The 15,597-nt window shown below is 41.3% G+C and overlaps 2 protein-coding genes across 4 annotated transcripts in view; one reads left to right on the top strand and one right to left on the bottom strand.

Annotated features, from left to right (window-relative positions):
* The window catches only part of cdh23 (cadherin-related 23), a 159,726-nt gene extending 151,081 nt beyond the window's left edge, over positions 1-8,645 (top strand). For 2 of the 3 annotated variants that reach the window (XM_019882022.1, XM_019882020.1), the window contains 10 exons: positions 1,097-1,353; positions 1,447-1,544; positions 1,841-1,961; positions 2,035-2,114; positions 2,229-2,269; positions 2,375-2,435; positions 3,608-3,737; positions 4,627-4,746; positions 5,002-5,112; positions 6,929-8,645. In XM_019882022.1, the coding sequence (XP_019737581.1) occupies positions 1,097-1,353; positions 1,447-1,544; positions 1,841-1,961; positions 2,035-2,114; positions 2,229-2,269; positions 2,375-2,435; positions 3,608-3,737; positions 4,627-4,746; positions 5,002-5,112; positions 6,929-7,264 (1,355 nt within the window). In that variant the 3' untranslated portion in view covers positions 7,265-8,645. The remainder of the gene's footprint in view (positions 1-1,096; positions 1,354-1,446; positions 1,545-1,840; positions 1,962-2,034; positions 2,115-2,228; positions 2,270-2,374; positions 2,436-3,607; positions 3,738-4,626; positions 4,747-5,001; positions 5,113-6,928) is intronic. The other variant, XM_019882021.1, reaches the window with a different exon arrangement.
* Positions 8,646-8,705: 60 nt separating this feature from the next.
* eif3s6ip (eukaryotic translation initiation factor 3, subunit 6 interacting protein) lies at positions 8,706-14,573 on the bottom strand. The gene is made up of 15 exons (XM_019882024.1): positions 14,428-14,573; positions 14,076-14,112; positions 13,759-13,969; positions 13,600-13,679; positions 12,798-12,859; positions 12,625-12,694; positions 12,461-12,534; positions 12,170-12,341; positions 11,730-11,884; positions 11,484-11,654; positions 10,890-11,023; positions 9,782-9,955; positions 9,485-9,674; positions 8,988-9,068; positions 8,706-8,906 (listed from the first exon to the last, which is right to left on the bottom strand). The coding sequence occupies exons 1-15, from the start codon at positions 14,449-14,451 to the stop codon at positions 8,835-8,837; spliced, it is 1,707 nt and encodes a 568-aa protein (XP_019737583.1). The 5' UTR covers positions 14,452-14,573; the 3' UTR covers positions 8,706-8,834.
* Between the last annotated feature and the right edge of the window lie 1,024 nt (positions 14,574-15,597).

Genomic DNA, 15,597 nt, shown 5'->3' with positions numbered 1-15,597 from the left:
TGGTTGGTTGTCCCAATGCGTTGAACGGAGACGAGTCATTGGATACAAGCTGGTGTTTGTCCCGCCCACGGGCGCTCGGCCTCTCTGGGACTGGTAGAGAGTGGGCGGGTACCGGACACTCATGTTTTTCAGCATCAGATTGGGTGACCTGTCTGAGCCTGTGTTCCTGTTAGATTGACATCGAAATAAGCCAATCACCGATCTTTTAGTGTCGGCATCCGTGGGAGCACTTTCAATTCTCAACGAGAATTTCTCATTATGTTCTAAATTGAACTGGAGACGACTTCTAATCATTTTAGCGACACTCTCTTTGTTGAAAACGAAAAGCGACGAATTAATCTTTTATTACTGCTGGGTTTTATTGTAGTTGCTGTAGTTGTAGGACACGAGTTAAGTTCCTGGAAAAACGCCTTGTTGGTATGACAGCGTTACAGATAACATTTTTTTTTTCTACACACAGCCTTGTTTTACAATTGCACACAGGACGTGCGTGTGCAAAACACGCACACACACACAAGTGTGTGTGTGTGTGTGTGTGTGTGTGATGAATGGAATTCCGCATCGGTGTGCAATTGTAAAACAAGGCTGTGTGTTGAAAAAAAAATCTGAAACTGCATTTAGGAGTGGCTCAATACTGGCCGGCCATATTCGGGCCGGAGTTGGAAATACATTTCTGGCCCAAATACTTCACGCCACAACCGGCCCTCATCTGGTTTGCCAGAGTCAAGCCAGTGCCTCCTTTGCCACGCCTGGGCCGTGTTCGGCCCACATGCGTTATGCCATTGCCGACACCAGGCCAGCTGTGCCGGCTTCATGCCGAAGCCGGGCCAGATGCCTTTGCTGACTGGGATGACATTTTTCTGTATTCTATTGAAGTGTTAGTCAGTTTTCATTTGTCATTTTACTTTATTACATTACTGGGGGATTTATAATATATTAAATAGCAATACAATGTGGGTGGGGTGTTACAACAGTATGATGGGGAAAAAAAATTATCTGGTGAGTATATATTTTGGAGACCAGTCACATTCAAGGACTTGTGCTTTTTGATATCTTTTTGCATCAACTGCATTAATGAACTTTGTGATGTCCACAGGTTTGACAGATGGTATCATTCGCACGTATGATCTCTTCACGGCTTACAGTCCTGGATATTTTCAGCTCGAAATTTTGGCATGCGACCTGGCAGGACATAGCACCACCGCTAATGTCAATATCTACATCCTGCGGGACGACCAGAGGGTCAAGATAGTTTTCAATGAGATCCCTGATTTGGTCCGTGAAAGCCAAGATGATTTCATTAACTTGCTATCCAACATCACAGGCGCTGTTGTCAACCTCGATGACATACAGGTGAGGCTTGATTTTTATTTTGACAGTTAACTAATATGTTGTTAATGTGTAATAAATATGTACTCGTGCTGCCCTCTGTTTGCTTCACCCCAGTTTCACGTTGACAAGAAGGGCAGAGTGAATTATGCCCAGACAGACATGCTGGTACACATAGTCAACAATCAAAGCAACACCATCCAAGATGTTGAAAGGTGCGATTTGAATTCCAAGCCCTACAAATGTTTCAGTCCAAAGCAGCATATACAGTAGTAACACCAACTCTGAATGAATATTGGTGCAACTTTTTCAAGATTTGAGATGTGCCCAACTCTTCTGCTACATTTTTCCACTGTTCATCCATACATCATTCGAACTTCTGTCTGTTTTTTATTTTTGAAACACAAACTTGCAGTTGCACCTCAATTTACCTGTGCCATACATTACAATGACAATAAAGTTTTCTGTTTTTTTCTGTTCAGTACTACCTCGTGTTTTCTTTGATCTGCAGAGTGATTCAGATGATCGATGAAAACAAGGAACAGCTTAGAAATTTGTTTCGGAAGTACAACGTGGTGGACGTTCAGCCCGCCGTCAGTGACAAGCTGCCTGACGACATTACCACGCTGCAGGTCAGGTCAACCCGTAAAAAAAAAATTCTGCTCGTCTGTGGTGTTAAATTTCTATTTTGTCTGTCTGTCACAGCTGGTCATCATTATTCTGGCTGTGCTGCTGTGCCTGGCAGGAATATTGTTTGTCTCAATGAACTGGCATTATCGCAGAGTGTAAGAGTGTTTCAACATGTCACTCATTCATGGAATTTATATGTCTGCTCTGTCACCTTTTAAGCCACATTGCTACAGATTGTCCGAGTTGTGACATTTTTATTACCGTTGCAGGCATCAAAGGAAGCTCAAAGCTATAGTCGCAGGATCAACAGGTTTGTGTTCGTCCCTCGAACAGCACGTGGCCATACAGGGTGTCATACAAAGCGCGGTTCTGAAGTTGCAAGTTTGTGAAGAGTTGTCTTTCCTCCCACATCCAGGGAACCAGGGTTTAATGGATATTCTGGACATGCCCAACACCAACAAATATTCCTTTGAGGGGTGAGCTTTTCATACAATCGAAATTTCAAGAACTTTCCATTAATACTCATTTTAAACACCCCCCGCGACCCTTGTGAGGATAAGCGGATAGGAAAATGGATGGATGGATGGATGGATGGATGGATGGATGGATGGATGGATGTCACTCAGATTTGATTGAGGACAATACACACAGCCTTCAGGTTTGGAAATGGCCACTCTTCCACATGAGCCATGCTACTCCTGTGAATTAGTACATGGCTGGTGTCTCCAAAAGGAGACGCCAAATACTTGGATCACCTTTTGGAGGTACAAGTATTCTGCCTGACACCAGCGTTTTGCTGTAACTGGCAGTCGGAGTTGCTGTCTCCCAACCTGAAAGTTGTGGGTGCATTCCTCAACCCCCTTTTAAAATAAACTAATATTGTGTGAGCAAATTTGATTTTTGAAAATTGTAAATTTCCCCAGTGTGGGACAAATAAAGGATATCTAATCTAATCTAATCAAAATGTATTAAAAAAACTGTCCTTGTAAAATGTATTTAGAATTTATGACTGAGAAATCTTTCCAAGTTTTTTTTTTTCGTTTTTTTTTCACTGCACTAGAGCAGCAGTAAATCTTTCAAACACTTGAGACTCCCATCAGTGTAAAATGCTGGTGAGTAATAAAAGTTGATTTATTCGTTTGGAGTACCGTTAATCCACTACTTTGAGTAAAATTTACTCAAAATAATTTATTCTCTTCCAAGTGTAATTTTAAACTGCGACCAATTTATTTATTTTTTGGGGGTGGAAAATGTGCTCTTCCAAACTTACTGTGTTTATATGCCCGATTGATTTGCGACCAATCCAGGGTGTATTCTGATGCTCGCCCAAAATCAGAAGTTCTCTTCAAAAACTGAAACACTGACAGTATATAATAAAGATAGATTAATTAAACATTTTGGGACATACTTTTCAGAAGGCCAATTCCTGGATAAATACTATGAAAAATCATCTTCCTAGTTTTTTTTTAGAGGAGCTAGTCGGCAGAATAACCTCTTCCTGTATCCAAAGTAGCCAGCATCTTGAAATCATCTAACGGGGAATGTTTTATCAAAACATACTGCACCACAGAAGTGGCAATTCTAAATTGATTTAAAATGAGTTCATACTACATTTCTTTTAAAATATTACTTTAAAATCTCTCTGCAGAGCTAATCCCGTGTGGCTGGATCCATTCTGTCACAACCTGGAGCTAGCTGCTCAGGCGGACCACGAGGACGACCTGCCTGAGAACCTGAGTGAGATCACGGACCTGTGGAACAGCCCCGCACGCACTCATGTTAGTTCCAGCATGATTTCATTCATCATGCAGGGTGTCCGGAAAGTCTCTTTAGAATGCAATTTATTTATTACATAAGGAAGTGCAATGAACAAGTATGTGGAAATAATGACATTTGTACAAAATGAGGAGTAGGTTTTGCAGTTTGTTATTGTTTGCTTGGTCATTATGTGACGATGGATGTCAGGCTTTTATTAACAGAGCATCCAGTATTTCATCAGGGAAAGTCAGATACAAAAGATGTCCTTACAATATTATGTCATATACAGCCCCATTAGTTTAAACACAGTATTTTGATTAATATTTAGTTTATGGAATATAAATTAAACAACTAAATACGCAATTTTATCCATCGTAGGGGGCAGCCATTTTGTCACTTGCTGTCAGCTGAAAATGACATCACAGCTGCTAAGGGCACAGGTAATGACCAATCACGGCTCAGAGTGCAAATGTCACATAACCAAACTCAGAAAGTTGGTGAGCCGTGATTGGTCATTCCTGAGCCCCGAGCAACTGTGATGTCATTTTTAGTCAACAGCAGGGGCAAAATGCCCACCCTCTGAGATGGACAAAAATGAGTGGACTTTGCTGCTGAATTCATATCCCACAATCGCAATTTTAATCTAAACGTCGTGTTAAGACTAGTGCAACATAGAACACATTCTTGTAAAGAACATGTTGACTTAACTTCCCCTTTAAATTCCCAGTTCTGATCTTTAAACGTTTTGAAAACCATCGAGTACAAATCAAATTAACATATCTCATCAATTTTGTTTGTAATAATTGTTTTGTATTGTAAAGAGAATGTGTGGACATGATGTGGTTTTGGTTCTGAGAGATATCATCCTCTAAATTGGCATCTGACGTATTTTTGATGTCATTTTCACAGGGAACATTTGGTCGTGAGCCGCAAGCGAAGCCCGATGATGATCGTTACTTGAGAGCAGCCATTCAGGAGTACGACAATATTGCTAAACTGGGCCAGATCATGAGGGAAGGACCAATCAAGGTGGGACATAGAATGTTGGATAAACACTGAAATGTTCTGTCCAAACTCAAATGCCACTTGATCTTGTGTAATGCACACCCCGTCTGATTCTTCTAAGGGGAAACTATAATCTTCTCCAGTAACTTCCTAGAAGAAAACAGGAAATCAAGCAGAATGACTCAGCAGCTGATTCATCACTGCTCTGCATATTTTATGTTCAACATCTCTAGAGATGCATGTACTCCAAGAGTTTGATACTAACTGCCATCCCGTCAGGGTTCCCTGCTCAAAGTGGTCCTTGACGACTACCTGAGACTGAAAAAACTATTTGCAGCCAGACTCGTCACTGTTTCCACCAGCCAGGGAGAAAACTCATCCGTCACTGAGGTGGGCTTGGTTGACTGCTGTGTGCTCCTGCTGCATTGCGACAACGCTGCCTCCTTTGACTTTCCATCTGATCTGGCTTTTTCGTCACACCTTGGTGACTTGGGAGACAAGTGTTGCCCTCACTATTTTATCGACACAGGACATTTCACCTGGCACGTTCTTCCAAGTGGCAAAAGCCTTCGCTTCCTCCGATGGCTAATAGGCTATACAAACACTTTAAATGTCTTGAATAATGAGTTCAACCTTCTTCTTAGAGGCAGTCTTGCAGTCTTCTGTGTACATTCTTTTTTTTGCATCAACTCAATTTATCCACCTCGACCACAGGTTCCCGGGATTAATTTTGACTTTTGCAGCCTCGAAGTTTTTGTCATCATTTCAGATCAGCGGTAGTCAGTCACTTTTCTGACACTCAAAAGTGTACTGTTACTATTGTTTCCAAATATTCCACGATGAAATGGCCAACTTACCCCTTTCAGGGACAGCGGTTACGACAGTGGACAGCTCATCATATAATCAGGTTACAGGGTGCAGGAAAGGGTTAAAGTTGTTCATCCATGACTTTTGCGCCCTTCAACACTAACCTCCATTGTACCTGTGCTTGATCCACTTCCAGCATTGGAAGACACAGTGTACGAGTTAAATGATAGAGGGAAGCTTTCCTGTGATTATTTTCATTCATCCATGTCTTTTCTACTTGGAACTTAAAGGATTTGGTTTTCCACACCAACTCATGGTGGTTCAGTCCCGACCAAGCATTTTTGCATGAACTGATGAAGCCTGATTGGCTCTGGGGAAAAAACTTGAAAAAAAAAAAAAGATAACCAGAGCAGTTCAGTTGCAATTGATTCAACGCCCTGAGAAGAGGGAAGCCGTCATTCCACACAGTGGGGTACAGCTGCATCATGGCCATAATCATAGTGATTGTTTCTGACCTTAGTCTTCGTCTGGAGACATGAGCGAACAACACTGCGTGTTTTCCGTGAAAAGGGTTTTTTTTTTTTGCATTTTGGAGAAATAGCAGTAACGCACCATGTGGGGTATTTCAGGGCTGTATAGGACCCATTGTAAGCGCAGCTAAAACAGAGTGTGCCATCTAACGGTGATTGATGATATTGCACCTTAAATACAATCGTGCCCTCAACTGAACTGTATTTAAAGAGCTCTTTAAAACAACCATCGCTTTTTACAGTTCTGTACATGGAGCAAATATCATATATACAACAATAAAAAAATAAATTAAAACAACAAAACAATAAGTTAATAACGAAGCAAGTGCCCTGCTTTTTGCAGTTAATCATATTTTTGATTTTTGGGGAGGGGGGGGGGATTTTTTTCTCCCATTTCCCACCGTTTTTCACCGAAAACAGGTCAATTGCTAATCAGTGCGTTTTGATTTTTTTTTTTAATTTTTTTTTTTTAATGCGGGCTGCCAATTGTCCATCCCTGCCTTTTCGTGTTAAAGGGTATCTTCGGGCAATACAGGTGGCCTACACCCTGGACTGCAGGTCACCAATTAATCACAGGGCACATAAAGTTAAAAGCATTGAACTGTACAAAATGTCTCGGTATGATGAAGGAAAAATATTTAAGGGAATTAAGACCGACGCCTGTGTTATTGATTCAATAACTGCACCATTTAAAATCAGGTCTGGCCATTCTGCACTCAATCTTGTTCCCGTTTCATGTTTATTTTCGACAACTGATTTCTCTCCTAAAAGTTTCCTTTCTTCTGTGTCTCTTCAACCTCAGCTTGTATTTTTGTGAAAGAAGCATCCTCATTCATTGTGCCACTGTCCTTTATGCCTCTGTCCATCAGCTGGTCCAGAGTGATCTGGACGATGACGAGGAAGAGCGTACGAGCATGGGTGGCCGCGGCACTCTGCGCTTCAAACACAAGCTGCCCATGGAGCTGAAGGGGCCAGAAGGTGTGCACGTGGTCCACGGCAGCACAGGTACCCTGCTCACCTCTGACCTCAACAGCCTGCCAGAGGATGACCAGCGTGCTCTGGCGCGTTCTCTTGAGGCTCTAAACGCAGACGGTGGGCTTTACTCAGAGCGCAACGCTCGCACCGAGTCGGCCAAGTCGACTCCGATGCACCGTCACAAGGACGGCGAGCTACCGGAGAGCCCCTTGGAAATCACTGAGTTATGACTAGCCGAGGCCTCGCTGGTCTGAGCCCAACCATGACTCAAGTGTGTGCGTGTGCTTGTGTCTCCACACCACCACCCTGACCCTGCTGCGAAGATACGGGAAAGACCCAAGAAGGAGCAGAGTGTGAGTGTGCCAGTCCAGAGCCCACTTCGGCCAAAACTCACAACTTGATTGGTCAAGGCGGATGGCAACCCTGCTTCAAGATGTTTCTCAAAATCGGAAAAGGAAAATGGTCAGCAGGGCACAGCAAGAACAAAATTTACAGGTGTCATCAAGTTTCACCCAAAGAACGAAGGAACATTCTTGTGGGAGAGACTACTACCGTATAAAAGAAGCAGGTGCTACATGCTGACTTGTTTTACTGAAGGCATATTTGGACCGCATCCAGTCACACAAACACAAACGCACACTCACATCTCCACATGTTCAGACCAGCGAATGGCCTTCAATGGGAGACTGAATATTCCAACTCCTTTTCATAGTTCGAATTCATTTGCAAGTGTAAAACCAGTGTATGTGAAGATGGAAAATGAAGATCTTTATTTTGAGTAATGATGAGTAATTAATGATGCAGTGTGACCGGAATGCCTCAAATAATCTCTTGATGCTTGAAAAAGTAACATTTCAATCTGCACTGTGGAAATTTTTGGCTCACATATGAAAGGGACCCACGACTGGACAAGCTGGAAACACCTTTCCATCTTAAGCACGTTCTGAGTTTGTGGTTTACATGCAGAGCCCTAACTGACAACAAAAACACCTCAACGGATTATTCAAGATGGTTGATTTGGGGGCAAAAACCATGAGGAAACTTCAGTTCTCAAAGAAAATTTCACAATTTGAATTAAAAAGATATATATTAGCTGTTGTGTTTTATTGATATGAAGATGGCAGCTTGCCCACAAGACTTTACACTGCCACCTGAGGGGAGTTACAGTCATGCTCAAATCAAGCCACGTTTACTTTATTTTTTTATTTCAAGCTAAGTATTGGAATTATATTTTCAAACATAAATGCCTGCTTGCCACAACAGGTAGGTTTATTTGGATGTTTGTGGGCGTACGTGTAAATCGTGCAATAGTGTTTTTTCTTTTCTATGATGCTGTTTCTGATGAGTGGTGTGTTTTCAATGTTCATTTTTATTCGGATATTTTTGTATGTTTTTGTCTTTATTGTCAGGAGCCCAGAGATCTGTGAGAATAAAAAAAGAAATAAATATGCAACCGGCTGTCACATTCTTAGTAGGATGACTCGAAAGCGGTTTGGTGTTGATAAAAATGGTCAATTAAATCATGTGCATCAATCTGAACAAGGAGGGCTATTTTAATGTAGTATTACACATACTTGTATAGCATTATTAAACAAGTAACGCAAAATTAGGCAGCTGTGCCACAGGCTTGAAAACATTGTCATCTAGTGGTTGGAGACGACAAGCACAAAATGAGTTTGTAAGTCCACCGATTTATTGTTTCCAAATTACACAGAAAAGTCACCAAGAGCAGATTTCAAGAAACCTGACAGCAACGGGTAAAGAGTCAATGCTGCGGTCTCTTTCCTGTTAAGGTTGGATTCATCGGCTTGTGGCGCTCCCAGACGTGGCTGAGGTGCTGTTTGCTGACGTCTTCTTCAGTGTTCGATTCAACTGTGGGCGAGAGGAATGAATTTGAGTCTTTCAAGGACAGCAATTCAGAGAAAGTCAGCACGTGGCCAGATTAATACTCACCTCCTCAAATTTGTGAATCTGTCGGATAAAAAAGTCTCCATACCGGCGAGCCACTTTCGTGTCTGCAATGTGGATCATGTCCTGTGGAGATGGAAGGAGAACCAACTTGACTCGCAAGCTCGTTTTTATGGATGGCAAATATCGACAAAGTAATTTAACATACAGCGCTTAAACTTACCAAAGCCAACAATATTTTTTCAAGAGAACAATGCAGACTCATTTTTCAGCAACATCATTTTATCATTTGAAACAGAAATGAGGATTTTCAACCTGATTTCCCCTTTTCAGACCAAATCCAGTTCATTGGACTTCTAGGGGTAAGAAATTAATCATACATAATATTCAAATACTGAGATGATTTATTTCCTGTTCAGGAATACAAGTTAAGTAAGTGCAATGTCTGAAATCTGAAATAGGCATAACAGCATGTCTAAGTTACCGTATTTTTCAGACTATTACATCCTAGTTTCATACCCGTTCGTATTTTAGGACTGTACCTTGTCAATGTAAAAGTCAACCTCAGAAGCTGACTGGAATTCTCCATCCAGAGCCGAGATGCCGCTGGTCCACACCAAGTTCTTCATCTTGTGCTTGAAGACGAGCAGCTGAATCCGGAAGTCCTGCTCAGTCATGTCCAGGAATCCAGCCAGCTTGGCCACCGGCATTGTGGTGTACAACTTCAAGAAACTGGAACCAAGCAAGGCCATTCAGATAAGAAAATTCCTCCATCAAAGCAAAGCAACTGCTAAGGTGCGCGTTGTGCATGCACTGTAAAGTCAGTGAGTAGGCGGCACCTGCGGATGGTGGACAGCTGAGCCTGCTGCTGCACCTCCTCCGAGAAGACCTTGAGCTGCTGCTGGAAGGGTTCCTTGTAGTAGTTGGCGTGGACGTTGTCATAGTTGGGCACTACTGGAGACAAGAACTTGGGGCAGGCGAAGCTGAACAACTCCTCAAACACCTGCAGGTCTCTAAGGTGGAAAAAATGTGACATTCTCTGATAAATGGCATCTGTCAATCTTTTTAGAATCGTATTATTCTATTGATTGTTCCATCCATTACTCAATTATTGCAGCTGAGCAATGCGGTAGAGTGCTGTCTTTGACAGAGTGCACCACGATTCAAATCCCAATCACGAGAATAACATCCTAATAGGTATAGAGTCATACCTCGGTTTTCGACCATAATCCGTTGCAGAAGGCTGTTCGAAAAGCGATTTGTTTGAAATCCGAAACTATTTTATTAGCCCATGATTAGGGGCTAATACACTATGCAGAAATAAAATAAAAACAGTCAGATTTGCGTAAATCACAACAAACACGTTTGCTCACAATGAAGGCTACTTGCGTCACTTCCTCGTGTAAGGAAGCTTAGAGGAGTTGAGTGGCGTATTCAGGTTTGCTCAGTTTGGTCGAAAACCGGTTTTCGGTCATAATCTGCGGTGTAAAAATCTCAAATTTTCTGGTCGAAATCTGATTTGGTCGAGACGTTCGAAAACCGAGGTTTGACTGTATATGAACCCGATTCCAAGGGACTGCCTGTGTTAATTGTTAAAATGAGTGGGATGCATCCGCAAGGGTATCCTGTGTTAAAACTATGCCAAACACAAATACATAATTACTGTGGCGAGATTACAACAAGACCTTCCCCTGCGGAAAAACTCACTGCCTGCGTTGTAGTGCCAATTTTCGACCAAAAGAGGGAACTACTACACTGTGAAAAAGGTCATGAGTGGTTTTGATAATTGTACAATGGACATTTGTGGCCTATAAATGTCTGCGTGAATCTTGTACAATGAAAGCCAGGCATGCCTCAGGAAAAAAGAAATGGGTCAATTATTTATAAGTCGACTTGGTCGCCTTTTTTTCTCCGAGCCCTAGCCATAACCAATGAAAAAATCAATACCCTTTCTGCATGCGCAGCATCTTGTCTCCGTACTTGTCCCTCAGCTGGGTGTGGATGCTCTCGTCGATGCGCATCGGGTACATGGTGAGCGCAATGGCTAGCAGAGCATGCATCTGCTCGTTCTGTTTGTTGATCTGCAAGCACACACATCTATTTAAGCACAGCTAGGGAAAATAGCAACAATTTCAAAACATGTTTGTTGACAGTAAGAGTTACAGTACTTCACATAACACTCCGTCAAAAAAAAAAAAAAAAAAAAAAAAAAAAATCCTAAAATGTGAACTGCATAAATATTGGATGACATTGGTGGATTGCAACTTGACATAAAATATTTTACAATGTTCATTTGAATGGCTATTTATTGATCTACAGTAGTTTGTATATTCTCCCTATGCAAGGTGACTTCACTGAACTATATAAATAAACAAAACACGTATACATATAAAAAAATATAGATTACCGACTGACCAAAATGAACCACGGCTTACATTTTATTTTTCAAGATTGAAGTCTTTGCGATTTGACAATTTCCTCCTACTACAATGCAATGTCGATTCGAATTTGATTAATTGTTCAGCCCTAACTGGCACTTACCATCTCATATTTATATGTTGACCTCTGGAACATGTTTCTCGTCCTCTGAATGTAGAGCAAGATGTTTGCAAACACTCGAATGGCGTCCTGGTAGCGCCTCATCATGAGATAGGCGAAGCCCACATAGTAATAGGTGGTGATCTGACACTCAGGCACACGAGAGTACATGCTCTGAGAGGAAAAAAAAAGAAAAAACATGTTACAGATTGATACAGAGTTGCTAGATAAGACCTTGCTAGGTTTTACCTTCTTGTTGAGCTCAATATTCTCCAACACTTTAATGGCCTGGTAGTAGTCTCCAAGCAGAGAGTGCAGCCTCAGCAGCCCCACCAAGCTGAAATAACCCAACATCTTGTAGAGGGAGTGGCGCCCATATTCACCAGCCACGCTCTCGGGGTCTCCTGCAAAATACAGTAGAAATGCATTTTCAGTTGGACTTCCTGAAAGCGTTCTTGAGAGATTATTGAACCACCAGTAGCTCATGATGCTGGTTATCAGTTTGTTAATTTAGAACTAAATTAACATCATACGCTGAGCAAGGAAAATGTTCCCTATATTCTCTGTGTATTCTCATGTAATTTTCTTGTTTTAAACAGTTGTTGTACTGGATCTTGTGTGATTGTGCAAGTGGTCGTCATGTTGTGGGTGGTTAGTATAAATGTGCAATTTTAAGATGAATCCCATACCTCCGCTGGTGTAGACTTCAAGCTGACGGTTTATGTTACTTTTATCCACAAGGGAGTGGAGCACATTTAGAACACTGTGGACGTTCCAGATCTTTGGATTGTTTCTCAGGAACTCAATCTCGTCTTCTGGTTTCTTGGCTGTCTTACAGCGGTACTGACTGAATGACTGAAACTGAAAAGAAGGATGCGTGAAAAGTTATTGTGTTGCCTGCAAACACTAATCTGTTTCATCTTCCTCTTGTTGCATATTATTTCTCTCAGTATTTCTCTAATGAACAAAATAGATCATACCTGGTAGATAAATTCATCAATTATGTCCCAGAGCCATTGGTTTGGTAGTTCCAAGGGGGCAGGGCCATCAGCATCTGTTTGTAATAAACACAAAAGATCGACAAACGATTGGCATTCCTGTGATAAATAACGAAAGGAAGGCAAAACTCATTGTTAACACTTACTCAAAATGTAGTTGAAGAGGTTGCAGTAATTGTAGTACGATTCAAATCTCTGGTCCAAAGTGGGCCCACCCTAAACAGTATTCGAAAGGTAGGTTGACCAACACTGAAAGGTTTCACTGGTAGGCTAAGTTCCTGGAAAAGAAATGCATGCTTCGAATGTGGTGGTAACTTACGCTAACTTTAGCGTAGATGTGTCTGTAGTACAGTTCCTTATAGAGAATGAGGAAAACAGCATCTGTCAAAGATAAAATGTGACAGGTTAAAATCGGAGGAGTCATGCTACATTCGAAAGCGCTGGGAAATCAGAATACCTCAGGGAGTGTGCAAGGCATGACCAGCTTTCTAGTCCAAAGTAAACAAAAAACAGATGCCTGAACTGCATTTTACTAAACACTGTAACCTCAGCTGGAGGAAAAATGTGTTACATTACATTACTTAATTCTGTTATACATAGTATAGGTGTGTTTTCAGTGAAAATATTAAATTTTAAAGTTTTAAAATGTGTGAATGGCACAGACGCATAATCACTAATGTGTCACATGAACTAAAATTAGTTGAGACATAAAATTTGGAGCCAACCAATTTATACAGTAGTCACGAATTATCCATCCATTCATTTGCTATGATGCTCGTCCTCATATGGGTTATGGGTGAGCTGAAGCCTAGCCCAGCTCATTTTGGGTGACAATGGTTAGCAGTCAATGACAGGGCACGTCGAGACACACCCATGCTCACGTTCACACTTACTGACAATTGAGTCTTCAATTAAGCAAACATGCATATTTTGGAACATGGGAGGAAACAGGAGTAACCAAAGTAAATGATTGGTAATTTTCTAAGAAACTTTTATACACTAGGTCAGACAATTCTGACACCCTAGTTTATTGTAATACAGCATCACTCTCAAGGCAGTGACAAAAAAATGATATACTGTATATCTGGTATGTATGTCTTCATAAACACCAACTCACTCACCGTTGCCAACAAGTGATGAAATGGATTCAGCCTCTGGCCAAGGAGACGTCTTGAAGAAGCGGTCAGTCAGCTTGTTCCAACTTGAAAACAAGTGCATGAACAAATAGTTGGTACTTGGCAAGCATAACTGGGAGATGGCGTTTGGAAGAGCACTGCCACCTGTTTTCATAGACATCTTGGATCTCATAAATCTTCTGTTCAATATTCTCGCTGGACACACGGTTGGACTGCAGCTCGTAGACCTTCTGGTCGATCAAGTCTGAGATGGTTTTGTGGAAATATTGAAGGAAATTCTTGATCACCTCTGGGATAACGTGGTATGTCTGCTGCTCATACTGGCGCTCAAAAGCCATGTCTGCTTTTGGATCACCTGCAAACAGAGAGAAAGTGATCATTTAGGATTTCAACGCAAAGGCTGCTATAACACACACAAGGATCTGGATGCCAGTAAAGTAATGATGATAATGTTGACAAACCGGTGTGGAGGTCATATTCGTTTGAGTAGCCATCGTACTGAAAGTTAAGAAGAAACATGAGCAACATTCATTAGATGTCTACAACTGCATACGCCAGGCACGAACACCGCGGAACTATGAAACGAAGATCAGTATCAATCCAAACGAACGATCTCCTGCCAATACACGTTCTAAGATGCCAGAAAATAGAAGAATAGTCACATTGCTGCGTTATTTTGTCCAAAACAAGCCCCATGAGGTCTGTGAATATCTTGTCTACCACAGTTGCAACTAGCTAACCAGCTATAGCTTCAAGATATCGGATCGTATGTTAAAAAGACAAAACGTTCAGGAAAAAAATAGGTGTACTAACATCCTCGTCGTCGTGATACGACATGATTCCAGAGGTTACACAATGGATTGCTTTTTTTAATGAGGGAAATTTTGTAAAATAGGATCAGCTAGCTAACCCTGCTAAACCATGCAGCTGATGCTTGTGGAACGGCAGGAAGCGGAAAGAAAATGATGACGTTTCATTAAAATATCGCGAGATTTGGAAAGTAGTGATGGGAATTCCGGCTCTTTTTAGAGAGCCGGTTCTTTTGGCTCGGCTCACTAAAAAGAGCCGGCTCTTTCGGCTCCCAAATGGCTCCTCAGTTTTTTTGTTGCTTAAATTAGTTTACTCCCAAAAATAATGTAAAATTATGTGTAAAATGAATTACGAATGTAAAAAATATACAGTATATCAAATATTTATTATTTATATGGCTTTATATTCTTCTGAACATACTCAACATGGCGTACAACATGGAGTGCTACAAAAAAATAAATTACAAAGTACAAAAACAAAGACCCATCTCAAAACAAGGTCAACAAAAAGTTCCAATCTCTGATTGTGCATATTTATAAGTGTTTAAATATTTACAGTAAAACAACATAAGTAAGCTTTGATTACCACACAACAAATTACAAATTAAAATTTGGTATTGGATATTTTAACCTTGCCCAGTCTACACGCTGCCGTGGGGGGGGGTGGGGTCGGTGTCAGTCTGGAACAGAAAAATGGTGACCGCAAGAGTACGGAAATGTAAAAATGGATTGTTTTCCAGAAACCCACACAAAATGAAGCCGCCTCTTGACAGATGAGACTGACAGTCGTTTCTTTGCGCTGAAAGAAACAAAAACAAAAACATCATTTGTCCACTTTGGGTTAAATACCCTGCATTCTATTTTTCTCTTACCGAACCTTTTCGCCATGATCCCGTTCTCTGAGAGAGGGGCCGGTTTCGGATTTTTTTTTTCTGGCGTTGCCAGATAACGGCACAGAAAGATGCACCAAATGTCACCTTATTGTATCTGTGTTTATGAAATAGTTACTAATTAATAGTTAATAATGAAAACGGTTCAGAACTAAGGAACATTTTATTGCAAAAGCCCAACTTTATGATCAAAGACAAATCCACATCGATGAAAAATAAATCAAAATACTCTGTGGTATTGTCAGGGGGCCGGACCAAATGCGGAGGCGGGCCGGATCCGGCCC

This window comes from Hippocampus comes, unplaced genomic scaffold (genome assembly GCF_001891065.2).
Source record: "Hippocampus comes isolate QL1 unplaced genomic scaffold, H_comes_QL1_v1.1 scaffold36, whole genome shotgun sequence".
Lineage (NCBI taxonomy): Eukaryota > Metazoa > Chordata > Actinopteri > Syngnathiformes > Syngnathidae > Hippocampus > Hippocampus comes.
Note: the sequence above shows the minus strand (reverse complement) of the source record. Positions and strands in the feature narration are given on the sequence as shown.